Source organism: Nelumbo nucifera, chromosome 6, assembly GCF_055504915.1.
Source record: "Nelumbo nucifera cultivar China Antique chromosome 6, China Antique-T2T, whole genome shotgun sequence".
In the NCBI taxonomy this organism is placed as follows: domain Eukaryota; kingdom Viridiplantae; phylum Streptophyta; class Magnoliopsida; order Proteales; family Nelumbonaceae; genus Nelumbo; species Nelumbo nucifera.
The window spans coordinates 39579875-39595653 of record NC_142654.1 but is presented as its reverse complement, the minus strand read 5'-3'; the positions used below and the strand labels follow the sequence as shown (position 1 = coordinate 39595653).

The 15779-nt window shown below is 33.9% G+C and overlaps 1 protein-coding gene and 1 non-coding gene across 8 annotated transcripts; one reads left to right on the top strand and one right to left on the bottom strand.

Moving 5' to 3' along the window:
* Positions 1-1513: 1513 nt before the first annotated feature.
* Positions 1514-1586, top strand: TRNAA-AGC (transfer RNA alanine (anticodon AGC)). Its single transcript has one exon. It is a non-coding gene; the product is annotated as a tRNA-Ala (tRNA).
* An 11164-nt stretch (positions 1587-12750) lies between these two features.
* On the bottom strand, positions 12751-15553 carry LOC104586366 (uncharacterized). 7 transcript variants are annotated; one of them, XM_010243567.3, is made up of 2 exons: positions 15212-15553; positions 12751-14695 (listed from the first exon to the last, which is right to left on the bottom strand). In XM_010243567.3, exon 2 carries the CDS (start codon positions 14110-14112, stop codon positions 13135-13137), a length of 978 nt encoding a protein of 325 aa, XP_010241869.1. In that variant the 5' UTR covers positions 14113-14695; positions 15212-15553; the 3' UTR covers positions 12751-13134. The 7 variants fall into 7 exon arrangements, with proteins under 7 accessions (XP_010241869.1, XP_010241870.1, XP_010241872.1 ...); XM_010243568.3 differs by having other exon boundaries at positions 12751-14685; XM_010243570.3 differs by having other exon boundaries at positions 12751-14644.
* Positions 15554-15779: the final 226 nt, after the last annotated feature.

The window sequence follows — 15779 nt, the reverse complement described above, 5'->3', positions numbered from 1 at the left end:
TAACTTCAAAATTAATTAATAAAACATTTTAAATAATTAAATTAAGTTTAATTAAGTAAATTAAGTGGGCTGTGCTGGGGGTGGACTTGGACTTAGTCTTGGTCATGCATGGGCTTGGGCTAGATTTGTGGAGATATGGGCTGTAGATTTGGGTTTGATGGTACAACTCAAGTTGGTTAATTAATAGTATGTGTCTAGTAGTGTTGGTTGGCTATGATGGGCTAAAATTGGTCTAGGGGCTGAACAGGCAAGTCATATCATATATAGTTAATCATTTTATGTTTATATTTTTGGGAGAAATGGGTTGTGCAAGGGATTGAGCCACATATAATTTTGTTGGGCTAGAGTTGATCTAGAGTAGGGGTGAACAATATTCAGTTAAAATCGAAAATTTTGGTTCTAGTTTTTTTTTTTTGATTAATTCAGTTTGATTTATTCTTTTTTCGAGAATTTCAATTTTGGTATAGGTTTTCAAAATTAGAAATTCGATTAACTAAAAAGAACTTAATTAATTGAATTTCATTATACAATATATATACACACATAATATATAATATATAAAATTATACTTTTATACATTAAAATATAATATATTATAATTAAATTTGGTTTCAACTAAATAATTGAAAACTGAATCTAAAGTTTTAGCTTTGATTTCATTTACATTTTTTAATTTTGATTTTAAAATTTTGGTGTATTCAATTCGGTTTTTATTCGAATAAATCAAATGTTCACCCCTAGTTTAAAGGGTAGATTAATTACTTGAGTGTTGTATTTTGTTTTCATATGTTCTCAAAAGTGGATAGTGCAATAGATTGGAATGGCGCTGGGTAGCCCGACAGGTTGGCCCAACCCGGTCTGTTTTGAGTTAGGCTTGGACATGAATCTATGCTCACAAGCTCAAGCTTGGACCCAAAATACCAGGTTCGGCTTTTTCTGGGTCAAGCTCGATCATGTGTGTGTGTATGTTTCATTGTTCTTCTTCTCTTTTTTCAAGCTATAGTGAAAATTTTTATTATTTTTGGGTTTTGAGGCCTTTTAATATAAATACAATAGTTTTTTATTGAATAAAAACAGAAAAAATCTTTTTTCCAAATTTCTGACTAGACTTCGGGCTTTATAGGAGGATCAGACTCGGGCTCTAGTCTTAGGCCCGATGATTGGGCCAGGCTTAGGCTCAGGCCTAAATGTTTAAAACAGAGACAAAGAGCGGCCTGAACCTGGCCCGTAAATAGGTCTAAGCCCAATCATAAAACTAGGCATTGGGTTTGGACTTTGGATTGGCTCTTAATTAATAGACAGCACATGGACATTAAATATAACGTTATGTTGGTTGTTTTCACAACTAATATTAGCCATGAATGAAAAAAAATGGAAAAATAAAACACTGAAATTAGGTTTTAATTAATTTTCTTTCTATGAAATAAATAAAGGGTTGAGTTTATTTAAATGCATATATAAAAGGGGGTTATGAAATTTGTTTTTATTAATTATTGTAAATTATAGAGTATGAGGGGATGTAGCTCAAATGGTAGAGCGCTCGCTTAGCATGCGAGAGGTACGGGGATCGATACCCCGCATCTCCATACTCAATTTTAATTTAGTATAATATAATCTCGTGGATTGGGGGATCGATACACTTATCTGTGATTCGGCGCAAGTCAAGGTCGCAAGACTCGCAACGCATGGGATAATTTCAGCTCAAAAACTCTCCCAAGCAGAATGGGGAGTAGTGTTTAAATAAGCATAGTTAACTTCCTCAAAAACTGGTTCATAGTTTTGGCGCCATTGCAGGTTAAAGCTTTTAAGTGCTGCACTGCTTGTGTTTCCGCAAAGACATATTTGACATTTAAACTCCTTTCAAACTGAACCTAAGGCTGTGTTTGGTTGCAATGCAAATAAATTTGTTTGGCATTGTAAATGATTTAAGTGTAAATTCTGATTTATTTTTGTTTCAAATTTTAGATTGTTTTGTTTGACTATAGTACAGATAAAAGTAAATTAAGATATGAAGCAGAATAAAATAAAACCCAAAACAAAATCAAAAATGAATTTACATTTTTTTTTTTTCATTTGCACTCCCAAGCACTTGTACTACCAGTGCAAATAAAATTGCACTGCAACCAAACACGGCCTAAAGACACAAATTTCTAACATATTCGAACCCATAAAAAATAAAATAAAAAAGAATTACATGAGTGAGGTCTCTCTTTTTCTCTCTAAAGGGTGGACTTTGGTAGAGCAGTTGGATTGCCCCATTTAATTTTGAAACCACCTCTGTACAGATAAGGCTGTGTACATCTGTCTCTCCCTAAACCCCGCATTTCCCTCCTCCCCTTTTCCTAATCATGCCACGGGTAATACCTCGTTTGTAGAGCAAACGGTAAAATTCCTGTTAAATTATAATATTTTTATTTTTGAAATTAATTAAAAGGCAAAAGTGAAAAAATGAGAGGAAATCCTTTGAGCCTTTGGACTCCGAATGAAAAACTCCATTAAACAAAGGTGCTATCCACCATTAACAGATAGATTGCAGGAGACCTTCTTGGGTAGGATAGAACTACAAGAGGTTCTCCTGAAGTATTCTCAGACATGGAGGACGAGGACCAGGGTGAGATATCTCCCGATGTTTGAAGGACTAGGAACAATTCCAACAGTTACCTCCCCATTCTTCTTCATTTTCCAATGAAGCCTAGAATCCAAAACTAAAGTTCAGGCCTACTCAGTAGGATGGGAAATGGTGGTGCTTCAACAGATTCCATATAATCATCTTCCCTCCAAGCAAACATGAAGGACTCATACCTCTTTACAATATTATCAACACCAAGGGAAAGTAAAATCAGAACCAAATCCTTATCATGGTATGGTGTTGATATAGAGGACCCAACATCTCAGCAACAGCCATTCGATTCTCGACTATCAGTTGCAGAGCACATTTGAAATCTTACAATCGCATTATTTTCTTCATTCATATTTCTTATACTGCTGGTAGATGGAGAGTTTGGCCATTCGATTACAGTTGTAGCAACTTTGTTCTTGTCGTTTTTGTACTGGTGAGAGATGTTGGACCATCTGATTCTTCTATTCAAAAGAAGAAGACCTGTGATTCGTTGTTAAATCCCTTTGAAAATTTGAGGAAGATTGAGTCCCCGTCTATATTTCTAAGAGTTTCGTTGTGAAGATTTATGGAACTAAATAAGTGGATTTTCTTCCCCTGGCATAAGCTCGTCTTATCTTATGCAATCGTTAATGGTGGATATCACTAGTCTTTCATGGCATTTTCATTTAGAGCCTAACAGACTTGGGTCTCCTCTATTTTATTTTATTTTTTTTCACTTTAATTTCTTTTTAAGTTTTAAAAATAAAATTATTAGTTAATGGAAGTTTTACTGTTTGGTATTCCTCTACACATGGGAGCAGGGTGCCCATGTGGAGGATACTAGATGTGTTCATTTCTGATTGGAAGTGCACCCTTGCCCATACCATTTTGAGTGCAGGAGATCCAGTTTGTGATTCAGGGAACTTGATTCTAGGTGTAGGAGAGAGAAATACTTGATTCCACCATCTTCTTACAATGTTTGTTTCCATGCATACCGGAGAATGGTGGTGCGTTGCACACTCGGTAAATAGATTGTTACATACTTGGCCAATACCTTGTAGCAATTGAATTTTAGCTACGGTCATAGAAACCGTGGCTAAAACAGGGGATATAACCACGAACAATTTCAATTTCATGTTTCTGGAAAAAGAGTTTAGCTTTAGCTATGGATAGTTTGTCCGTGGTTAAAAACTATTCAAATCATTGGTAGTTAAAAGATATTTGTTGCTAAGTTACAAAAGTAGAAGTTGGTCATTTCGTCCGCTCTCTGTCCATGGTTAAAAGCTATTTATCACTATAGTCATAAAATTTTAATTATTAGTGGCTATAACTACGAAGTTAATTGTCTTTAGCTATGGCCATTTTATTCCAATCTATTTAATGTAATCCATTGAAAATTAATTATTAACAATCATATTATATTAATTAAAAATATTTATTATTTATTTATTACTATTTATATTAAATTAATAATTATGAATTTATCAAAGTAAATAAATAAAATTAATAATTAACAAATTATTAGCTCATTAATATTGAATAACAACAATAATAATAATTAATGTGATTGCTTTTTAATGATAATTAAACTAGCAAAAAAATATTAAGAATTTCATAAGTACATTAACAAAAAGATAATAATTTCTAAAAAAGAAATAAATAAATATTATCTATTATTTAGTTAATTAAAATTAATCATCAAAAAATAATTTAATTATTTAAATAAATTAATAATAAATAAAAAACGATAAATCAAATATGACTAACCACTAATAATTAATTAATTATTAATGAAAAATAACATTGATATTTAAACTAAATGATTTACTTTGGTAAAAAAGTTATTAATAAAGTAATAGTTATAAAATATAGATAAATAACTATTAATTATTATTTAATTAATTAAATAATTAAAAGATGAAATGTAAAAATAAAACATATTATTTTTACTATATATAATAAAACAAATATACACACTAAACAATGTTTAGGAAGTTGGACCAGTTATTAGATAGGCCAATCAAACTATCGTTAAACCATAACCCAGCCCTTTGCCAATTCGATCATACCCCTAACCTTGCTTTCTCCAAAAATATTAGCTAAAACTATCCACCTAACTGGTCCAACCCATGAACCAATGAACCAGTCTTTGCTTTGTGTAACCATTCGATTTTGGTTTTTTAAATGATGTCATTTTTTAATTTACCATATATGTAAACTTTTGGAGGCTATAACATTGTATTTGGCTATCCTATTAGGGTGATCTTTTTCTTGTTTTTCTTATTTTTGATAAATTTTTGCTATCTACATGTCCCAAAGTGTTGAAGGCACTTACTCTGCTATTTTTGCCAAAAAAAAAAAAAACAAGGGTGATCGTTTTAGCTAGTTGGAAAATTCTACGATTGGACCTAAGTGTTGTGTTAAGGCCCTAACTAGGGCTACATTGCAACTAAGTTGGATCAGATCTGATTCAAACCCAATTCCAATTTGATAAGAGCTAGATTCAGATACCACCGTTGATCCTAACAATTCAGATCATATTGGGAAAGTTGACCCATTTAGTTGACGAATCAAATTCAAATATACCTTGATCCAATCCTTTAGTTATGAAATATTATATATTATATATGTATATTCTATATATATGTTTTATATATTATTCATATAATTATATGTTATATATTATGTATAATAATATTATAATATATTATTCATATTATATCATTATTTTTACTACAATTCTAATTGAATCAGATATCTAACATGATATTAAAATTCAAATTCGAATCATACTCTTGAAAATCAGATGGATTCTTATCGGATTCGGATTGGTCGGATTTCTTACCAGATCATATCAGATCAGATATACCTTTTAACAAATCTGATTTGATCTGTTTGCAGCCCTAATTGGGGCTCAAGCCCTCATCAAAACCACAAATTTTAGGGCCAAGCCTAGGCCTACTTTAAGCTTGCCTTGGGCCCAACTTAACCTGCATATATTTAAATATATGTATATTGTGGGTAATATTTATGTTATTTTATATTACATATAAATATAAATGGCCCAGGCAAGGCCCTGTCTTACATGTTTCATACCCAAAACCTGGCCTGACCTTAAGCCATAGCCCTTAATTATCACAGGTGTAAAACATGACTAGGCACGGTCCATCATCACCTATCTATAGTGCAAAAGTTTCCGTCTCAAAACCCCTTCGAATTTCCTCCCTCCCCTTCTATCTCACTCTATCATGTGGTATCTTGAAACCCTTTGAATTTCACCTATAGCCTGCAACACCTTCCACTCTTTCACTCATGAACCCTAAGGTCCTAGTTTTACAAAAGCAGCCTTATTTTTTTGAAAATATTTTTAGTATATAAATATAAACTTCTAGGTGCCATAACTTTGTGTTTGGATGTCCGATTAAGGTGATCTTTTTTTTTTGGCTTATTAAAATTTAAAATCAAATTTAACTATAATTTAACATGCACTTAAATCCTATTTAAAAATTATTACATTAATAAAATCTACATTATAATTAAAACTAATTGATGATAAAAATTAAAATCCATTTTATATAAATATAAGTTGATTAATAAATTTGTTAAATATTAATTAATATAATAATATAAACTTTAATTTATAATTAATTACTAACATTTCACAATAAAACTTTATAATTGATAAATTAAAATCTAAAATCAAATTTAACTATAATTTAATATCCACTCAAATTCTATTTAAAAATGAATGTTTGATAAACCAGATGTAAGATTATTAATTAACTAATAAGAAGTTTTTCTCGTTAAAACAAAATCTCCCGCCTATCCCTCTCTTTTGAATCCTCTATCTATCCGTTTCATTGAAATAAAGCAACAACCCTTCACATTCCCTTTCAATATGCAACGAAAGGGAAATGACTCTCCCTCCAATCGAAACCATTTTGAGTTTTCAAAAGAAATGACTCTTCCTCTTCTAATTAAAGTTCTATGCTATAGATTTTCTTTTGCCAAAAATCAAAATATGCAGGAATAAGAAGCAAATTTTCCATTACAAAAAGAATAAAATTTTCCCTCAACAGATGTATTTTCATTTTGATTGAGAAGGATATCTGGCCCATTGTTGTGTTTGGACTGAAGAAGTAGGGTTTTTGCTTTTCGATGAGAAGGAGACTCCATTGTTGCATTTGGATGGAGAAAACACATGGTTTGTTGAATCTTAATCATTTTTCCATACTGCTCAAATCATCTGTATCTATGCTCTCTTTACACTTTAGAGTTTAGGCTCAGTCTGGGAGGAGTACAAATACAAATATGTAGAGTGCAAAACCTTATATTTTGTATTATTTTATATGTATTTGCACTGTACATATTTGCATTTATATTTCTTTCAAACTGAGCATTAGTTTTTGGGCTCTAATGTGGTTTCTGATTTTTGAACGAGCTGAGATTAATCTACACTCTCTATCTGTCGCTTTACTTGTCCTGAGTTAAATGATGAGTCCTTGCAAGTTCTATCCATTTATTTTATCAAGAAATTCTAATCAGATTGGTTGTTTTTGTCTTATGAAAAAATTTAATATGCAAAATCTGCAACTTGGGTTAATTAGAAATATAGGGGGCGTTTTTTTTTGGGATTTTAAGAGGGGGAAGACAAAGAGAAGAAGGTGGTTTTGCTTTTGTCGCAACTTCATCTAGAGGAAGCTGGTGCAAGGGAAGTTTTGAAAAGGGGTATCAATGGGGCCCTAAAGGGCACAGATCGGGGCTTCCGGATGTCTGGTGGCCATCTCAATCACCATACACCCGTTGTAACATATCAACCAATTTTCTTTTATGTACTGTTTTAGCAATGGATAGCCTAATGCCCGTTGCAAGAGATTAAGATTGTAGCAATGATATCTCTAGCAACGGTGGAACCTATTGCCACTGTTGCTAGAACTTATTGCCATGGTGGAAGAAGCATTGGTTTTGAATCCGTTAGTTAGAAGTAAATCTCTTGTAGTGTTAACTAATACAAATGCATCAAGCCAAGACGTTGAGACTGCAACAGAGATTAACTTGGGAATTGCAATCTTAAGGAAATGCTGGATACCACAGTAAATGCAAAGTTAATGGATAGGGACCATCAAGAAGTGGGAAAATCTGTAACATCAAAAAATAGTAAAAAAACAAGAAAAAAAATCTAATCATACAAGGAGAAAATAATACATATTAGAAGAAAAAAGTAGTTAGTAAACTGCCACCCACCGTTTGGATCAATCAAGTTGATGATTCAATTGTTTGAGTCACGGGATCTAGTCTGACCAAGCTAATAGTTTTCTTCTTCCTTTTTTCTTAAATTAAAGGTAGATCAGGGGTTAACCTGAGCTAGTATTATAACCAAGTGATGGATCAACGTAGGAGTGTTCATTCGGTCGGTTTGGTTTGGCTCGATTCAGAAATAGAATCTAATTGACATTTCAGTTAGGCCATTTTCAAAAATCAAACCAAACCGAATTAGACTTAAAACTGAATCGAACTGTACCGAATTCAAATTGGTTTGGTTCGGTTTTAAATCGGTTAATTTGGTTAGTTAAATATAAATGCATTTTATATTTATATTATTAAAATATATCAACATTTATAATTGAAATACATATTATATATTATTATTATTATTAATAATATAAATATTAATGTTAATATTTATAATTTAAATATAAATATATGTATTTATTTTGACTATTTTGGTTTGGCTCGGTTTTTAGTTTGACAACCGAATTTGAACACCTCTAGGTCAAATTATCCAACTGCCTAGGTTAATGACGGATAAAAACACTACACACAACTATACATGATGACAGTTACAAAATAAATTGTAAATTCACATTATCAAATACTAGTAAGTGTGCACGTGCAAGGAGGTTGTCATGGTAATGATTAAAGTATGAAAAATTAAAAGGAGTCTCGAATCCCATATTATGTGGCAGCTACATTTTTCTCTTTGTATGCAGGTTTGAATACCCAAGCACCAGCCATGCATCCCTGCATCTTCAAGGTCCTACAAAGGAAACATGTTAAAGAACAAGAACAGGACCTGTTAGGAGTACCCCCTCTAAGAAGATCACCATCACGGAGGTGAAGGTGCCAGTCGTCAGGTTGTGTTATTGTCAACTCCATTCTTACTTCTCTGCTTTTTAAAGCACATGGCCCTTCAACCTTTTGAAAATAAAAATCTGATGCCTAGAATCCAACAAATATCAGAAGTTAGAAAAAAATTACTAATTCCTATGATTAAACTTAACAACAAATAAAAGAAACATCATAAAAGTCAAATGCAAAACCCTAATTAAACTTTGAAGTCAATACCAAATCTTGCAAAAAGGTGAATTGATAACAATGTTTAAAAACACAAGACATGAGGCCAGATGCCAAGACCTTTAGACATGTAAGGGATAAGCCTCAAAATGTAAGGCTTAAGCTTCATGGGTTGTTGAATTTTAAGAATGAGAATCACTCAGATAAGATGCCTCTATGGTTTTTACTGTTGTTTCTTTGAATGAGAATCACTCAGATAAGGACCATCATGTTGTTAGTGTGGTATGCTTCTTGACAATGTAGGCCCTTCTTTCCTATAAACACAAGAAGTTGGTGATTGTAATGGAAATAATACATTATTGATTTGGTCTGCAATAAAGGAAATCAGAATCATGCCTATGAATAGGAAGTGTGATATGATGTTATGACAAATGGTCATTATACCATGCTTGGAGGCCACCATGATCAAACAAAAAAGGACACAATATAATAGATGACATGAATCAAATGCAGTCCCATACTTCTATTAATCAATATAACCAAAACCAGGAAACCTTATTTACATTTTTTTTCTTGTGAATATAGTCCCTAAAGAACATCACAGATCATCCAATGTTGAGATTTAGCTTGCACAAAATAGAAGAAAAAATAAAGTAAAATATTTCTATACATGGTGCCCTTGACAATGAAACAGATAAGAAAAGTGTTAATTTCTCAAACATCGTTACTACAAGTACTTGATCCAAAAGAAGAATTAGATGAATAAACTATGAAGATAACGCATACCTTGCAAGGAAGTGTTAGAGACTTCATCATTCTAGATATTGTTCTGCAATCCAAAGCTTATCTTGAATAAAATGAAGGATTTCTCTATTCAAAAAGTATACCTCTAGTCATGAAAAACTTACTCCATGTCTCCAATAAACCACTTCCCCTTGAAATCATGTGCTCACTATCCTAATATACCGCATTCTAACTTTAAAAAAAATTGTCATCATCTCATGATATACAATAGTGGGACAAACAAGACAAACCATAGCAGTTTCTATGAAATACTAAAGCACATGGGCTCTTATAAAAAATTAACAATGGCTTCCACGAATAACCAGTTATTTACTAGAAAAAAAAATCAAAAGGTCATATTGAGTTTTCAAATGTTATAGCCATGTGCTCGAATTACTGGTAGAAGTCTCAAAACATAAATTACAATTTACAAGAAAGAAAGAAGAATCAAGGAAAGATTAATTACTGCACCTTACTTGGAGCCTCTTTAGTTAATAAAACCCAAATAAGACCTTCATTGTTGAAGAAAAACAATGTGATGGATGAATTGGTGACACTCTTCTATGTGTTTTGATTTTTTAGTAGAGTCATATTCAATGTAGTGATTGTGATCCTCTCTCAAACAGATGGTACTCGCATATATAACAACAACAGATATCTTATCCAGGAATCACCTTAATCAGAAAGACTGAACACAAAAAACAATAGAAGAATTCACTCTGAGTAATGAGTGATGATGATTGATTCCAACTTCCCAAAACACACATCATGCTTTTCAAACCATGCATGATGAAATTGGCAATGAAGCTATTAATAAAAAAAAATATCTCCATTAACAAGTTGAATGAAAATTACATAAATTGATTAGCACGAAATGGTACCTAAGAAAGGTCTAAGCTTCTTCAATAGGAGAAAGAAATTAGCTTCCTAGCAAAAATGTCGGGCCTCATTCACTCTGCATCAGCTTCTCACTATGGCCTTCCACAGCAATGCAACGGAGGGTTAGCTGAAGTGACCATGAATTCTTATAAAAAAAAGAAAAAAAGAAAAAAAGAAGTGAACACGAATCGGTGGCCTAACTCTTAAATGTGTAGTAACACTACCGGTGGGAATGGTTGCTACCAGCTTCACAGATCCGACGATTCTAGAAGAACGAACAGTTGTGGCATTTTCGTTCCCTCGGTCACTCCACAACAAGGAAGGTCCATTTTCCTTTAATTTTGATTCCTTCACTCTGTTTCTTTCGGAAGAACTCTTTACATATAATTATCTAGAGAAAATTATTCGCCGATTTAATAAATAGTGAATCACTTACATCTCTACAAAGCTGGATTTTTTAGCAGTCATGAAAGTGATAACTGATGACGCTAAGGGATAATAGAATTCCTTTACATTTTGTTTGCGTACTCACTTTCTTGACAAAGCTATTGTCATCATCTTCGATAACCATCTGAATGGGTGAGTCACCGAGGCCATCGGCGATGGCGAGCATTATCTTTTTCGTCTCAAACCTGAACTCGTCACCATCGATGGTTCTGTTGCGGTCGCAGTCGAACTTCTTGAAGATGGCATCATAGAGTTGGGTGAGATTGCCAGGTTAGGAGGCCATGTCGGTTCCGAAATGGGTCTCGATGAGTCAGAGGGATTCGAAAGCCTTGCGCAGCTCTGACCTGCAGAGGACACCGTCGTCGATGAGGTCTAAGGAGGCGAACCGCTCATCCACACTCTTATTGAATATCTCCTCCTCGTTCACGAAGGGTCGAACAGTCGGCCCATCTATTATCACAATTCCCAGCGTTCTCTCTTGCTTTCAAGTTTTAGCATTGAAAGCCCACAGCACCCAGAAAGCAACCCAGACCCAGTTGGTTTTAGTCTTGTGCTTGAGCATTTTGGTTGTTAGTTTGTTGTTGGGATGCTTATCTTTGGAAAGTTGAAATTCGGCATTCAGGCCAACTTAACATTACAGAAAGGTTGAAGACTGAAGAGAAGAGTTCGTTGGAGATAGAACCGTTGTTTTGGGATTCCTATTACGGTGGGAGTCAATTACATATATGCCCTTTGTACGCATAGACAGGTGAGGGTATAACCTGTCCAATGAAAATTCCACAAACTGAGGCTATTCGCTTCTTTTAGAAGTAGCCTCAGTTTATGGGTAGTATCTATCTATCTATATCTATACTATCTATAAAAAAGCAAATGCCACTTTTTTCTAGATTTTTCACAAACTGTTGACTTATAACATTTCATAAAATACCCACTTATAATCATTCATAAACTGCCTAAGAATTATAAATAGTTTTATCTTACAGATACTGTAACGTGCAAATGCAGTTACACGTTTACAAAGACAATAGAAAGAGGAAAGAAGGAAAGAAAGATGAAATCTACAGAAAATGAAAATAAAATGACTTATAAACATTGAAAAACTGAAATGGTCAATAGTTAGAATGTCCAGATCAAGCGTAAAGGGCTTTTAATGAAAATTCATATTCCTCTGCAACTAATTAGCTGAAGAATCCTCCTCCCACCCATTGATCTCTCTGTTGATGCTAAAGACTTTTGTACCACTGACTGGAAATAGGAACATGACATTTCATTCGCTAAATCTTTTTTTCTTTTCCAAGTAGACACATGATAAGGTGGAATAAACGTTTGAACCCGATAGAGGACAGATGTAAACCTTGAGGCTCAGTTTGGATGGAGTACAAATACAAATATGTGGAGTGCAAAACCTTATATTTTGTATTTTGTATGTATTTGCACTGTGCATATATATTTGTATTTGTACTTCCAAACTAAGCCTGAGGGTTTTAGCTTCAGGTACTGCAGAATGGAAAGTAGGTACCATATAAGTTGTTGACTATCCACATACAAGCACAAGCAGTAGTCCATATCCTAGCTATTTTATAATGCAAAGTCTAAGTTGTGGTTTTCTCTGCCAATGTCAAAAAAAAGTGCTGTTTCTTCATCCTTCATCTATCACATTCTAATAGCCAAAATGAAACTAGTGCAAGCACAATGGATAATGAAGTGAAACACTCATCTGATTGCTAATATTAATTCAAGATTAGTACTTTGACTTCAACATTTTTATGTTTTGGATTTGGTTATAAACAAATGAGACTTTACAACCAATGCTGTATAACATAAATAGCAGATCAAACCAAATTTGATAACAAAATATTTTCCACACAAGAAGGGTACATATCTGAGACATTGATCCCGGTCGTTCATTAGACCAGGCAATCGTCTTGTTCACCGTCCCTTAATTGAAATTGCCCACAGGCCAAAACAATGGAAATGAGCTCTATTTTGTGCTGTAATTTAGAGGGGAGAACAAGACTGCAGTAGGGCTCAATAGTTGAAGAACTTACTCTTGAAACTCTATTTCATGTATAACCAACTCTTTTTGAGATCTAGGAATCAAATAGCCTTGAGTTAGTGCATCAGCACCAGCATCAGAATTCAAATGACTGGAGATTATTAGCCATGTAGAGTTCTGATATACCATGGTTTCTCATACCTCCATCACTGCTGATATCTGATATGCTGCCCTGGACATGAGATGGACTACGTATAAGTTGGGCCTGTGTCTTAAGAACTCCATCAAAACCATGATGAAGTGGAATAGGAAACCTGGCTCCAAATCTTGAAACTGGATTTAACTTGTTTTGGCCAATATGATCAATATCTTGATCAGAAGCTATCTGAGCAGTATGTCCAGAATTTTCTGGCTGGAACCCCAATGAACTTCTAGAATGTATGCTTGAATCATGTGGTGTCCACCTTTTATTTCCAGTATTCACACCAACTTTATTCCCAGCCACTATTGGTTGAAAATAGTTAGATGAAGAATTGAAGTTCTGGTTTTCATCATATGCAGCAGGCAGGGAAGTAGGTAGAATGAAGTTCTTAGAAGCATCCTGATCAGGACTAACCAATAAAGAGGTTTGTTTAACAGATGGCACAAACTTCTTTCTCTTTGTTTCCAATGCTTTGACAGATTCAACAGGTTTGTGGAAGTACTGATTTTCAAGGACATCATAGCCTTCACGAGAACCAATAGTCCATTTTCGCTTTACAGACCCCACCAAGGTTTCCCATTTGCAAGCTTGAGCCTCTGATCCTGACTCAGAGCTGTTCTGAGACTGTACTTTGATCATATCCTGTTGATGATTTCCTGCTATGGCATTTCGCTCTTGAACATCATCATCATCAGCCATGACCTTTATTATCTCCTCTCTCATCCATGAAAGCATGTTCTCTCTGGCAACTTTCAACTCCTCTATTATGGATTTCATGAAAGCATGAGTATCACTGAGTGTGGTTGTCTCTTGCTCAATGCTGTTGTTCTTTCTATGGTCTTCCTCACAAAATTTCCCCCTCATCTCCCTGTATACTGAATCACGTCCCTTCTTGTTCAATCCGGTATGCATTTTATTAGCTATCTTAGCTTTAAAATCAACCCCTGTACCAGAATAATGTCTTCCCTTCAGTTGGCAGCCGGTGATTTCACCTAATTCATTGGGTTTGGGCAAAATCCAATCAGAAATCAATCTGTGCTTCTTGAAAACTGGTTCATCATCAGTAGAACTTGGCTCAACTTCATCATCAGAAGAATCAAACTGGCTGCCTCTTTTCCTGAATTGCCACTTTTGCTGAAATTTCTGGCTCTGACCCCTTATAGAAAGGAAGTAATTCTATAAATGATGTAGCGTGCTAACTTGGAATTATGCACGAGCAACCATCAGGAACACCTTGATATACACTTGCAACAAGCATTCAACCTCCCGGAGACTCTGAACAAAGACAGCTAGATCTACCTAGTGCTGGTGATTCAACAGGTTGCTTGAAACAGGAAACGCTCTGGATTGAAAAAATACCACTTGGCTTTTCCTTCAAACTCGTTGGGGTGGGAAAACAGTCCATAAAGCTTGCAATAGGGCCCTTTCTCCCAATAGACTAAATCTGTGGATGTAAATATGAGACAATTAACTTTGGCATTTTTCCTGTTTCCATCTACCACATTGAAAAAAAAGAAAAAAAAATCAGAAAATGAAAAACAAATCATATAATAGAACATAGAAGAAGAATTAACTTTAGAAAGACAAAAAAGAGGAAAAAGAAACAGAGAAAAGAATATAAGAACAGCAAGGTTCCAATATTTATAGGCAAAATCATAAATCATTTAAAAGAAACGCACAGAATTAATTTGTCCAATACCCAGGAATTTCAATTCTGTAATCCAACCAAAAAAATATTGGAATCTGAAAACTAATACAAGCATACAACATCTCCTTCTCTTCTACAAATAACCAAGATTATCAATTGGACCTAAAGTACAAATAGCAGTGCATAATAAAAAAAAAGTGAAAAGACAGATGGGAAACGAAGAGAAACGACTTATTCCCTGAAAATCCAGAAACAACCGACCCACATAATAACAATCAATCAAGCTGTAAGGATGGATTTTGAAATGAAAAAGAAACCAAAACAAGAATAGAAGAAGCATGCTGCCAAATGGAAACAACATACATTAAATCAGCTCTGCTCAGAAAGGACGAAACATCAAACGATCAAACCTCACTGAGACGAAGTCATATAATCAGAAACAAGAACAGAGCACAGGGTCCTTTCCTTCTTTATATGTATTTGAATACAAACTACTAACCCCATCTCTAATGATAGAAGATTCGCAGAAGAGATCTCATCTCCTTCCCCTTTCCCCATTCTCTGAAGCCTCCTGTCTCTCTATCCTCTATTTCATAACGTTCTCAAGTTATAGAGATTTGATTCTATCAGTAGTTTTTCTTAGATGTAACATTCTATCAGTAGTTTCGGTTGATGTGATAATAGATTTAAGAGGTTTTATTTCTTGGTAAAGACAGTGTACAGTAGAGTTTGAAAGCGGACATACACACATCATCCACCCTCTTTTGTATATATTCATAGAAAGAATCTGTCCTTTTACTTTTCTTTGCGACGTCAAATTTCTAACTACCATATATATATATATATCAAAATATATTTAAAACATTATTTATTGTTATGATTACCTTTAATTCTTTGTTATAACCCGCTTCATGAATCCACTTGGAATTAA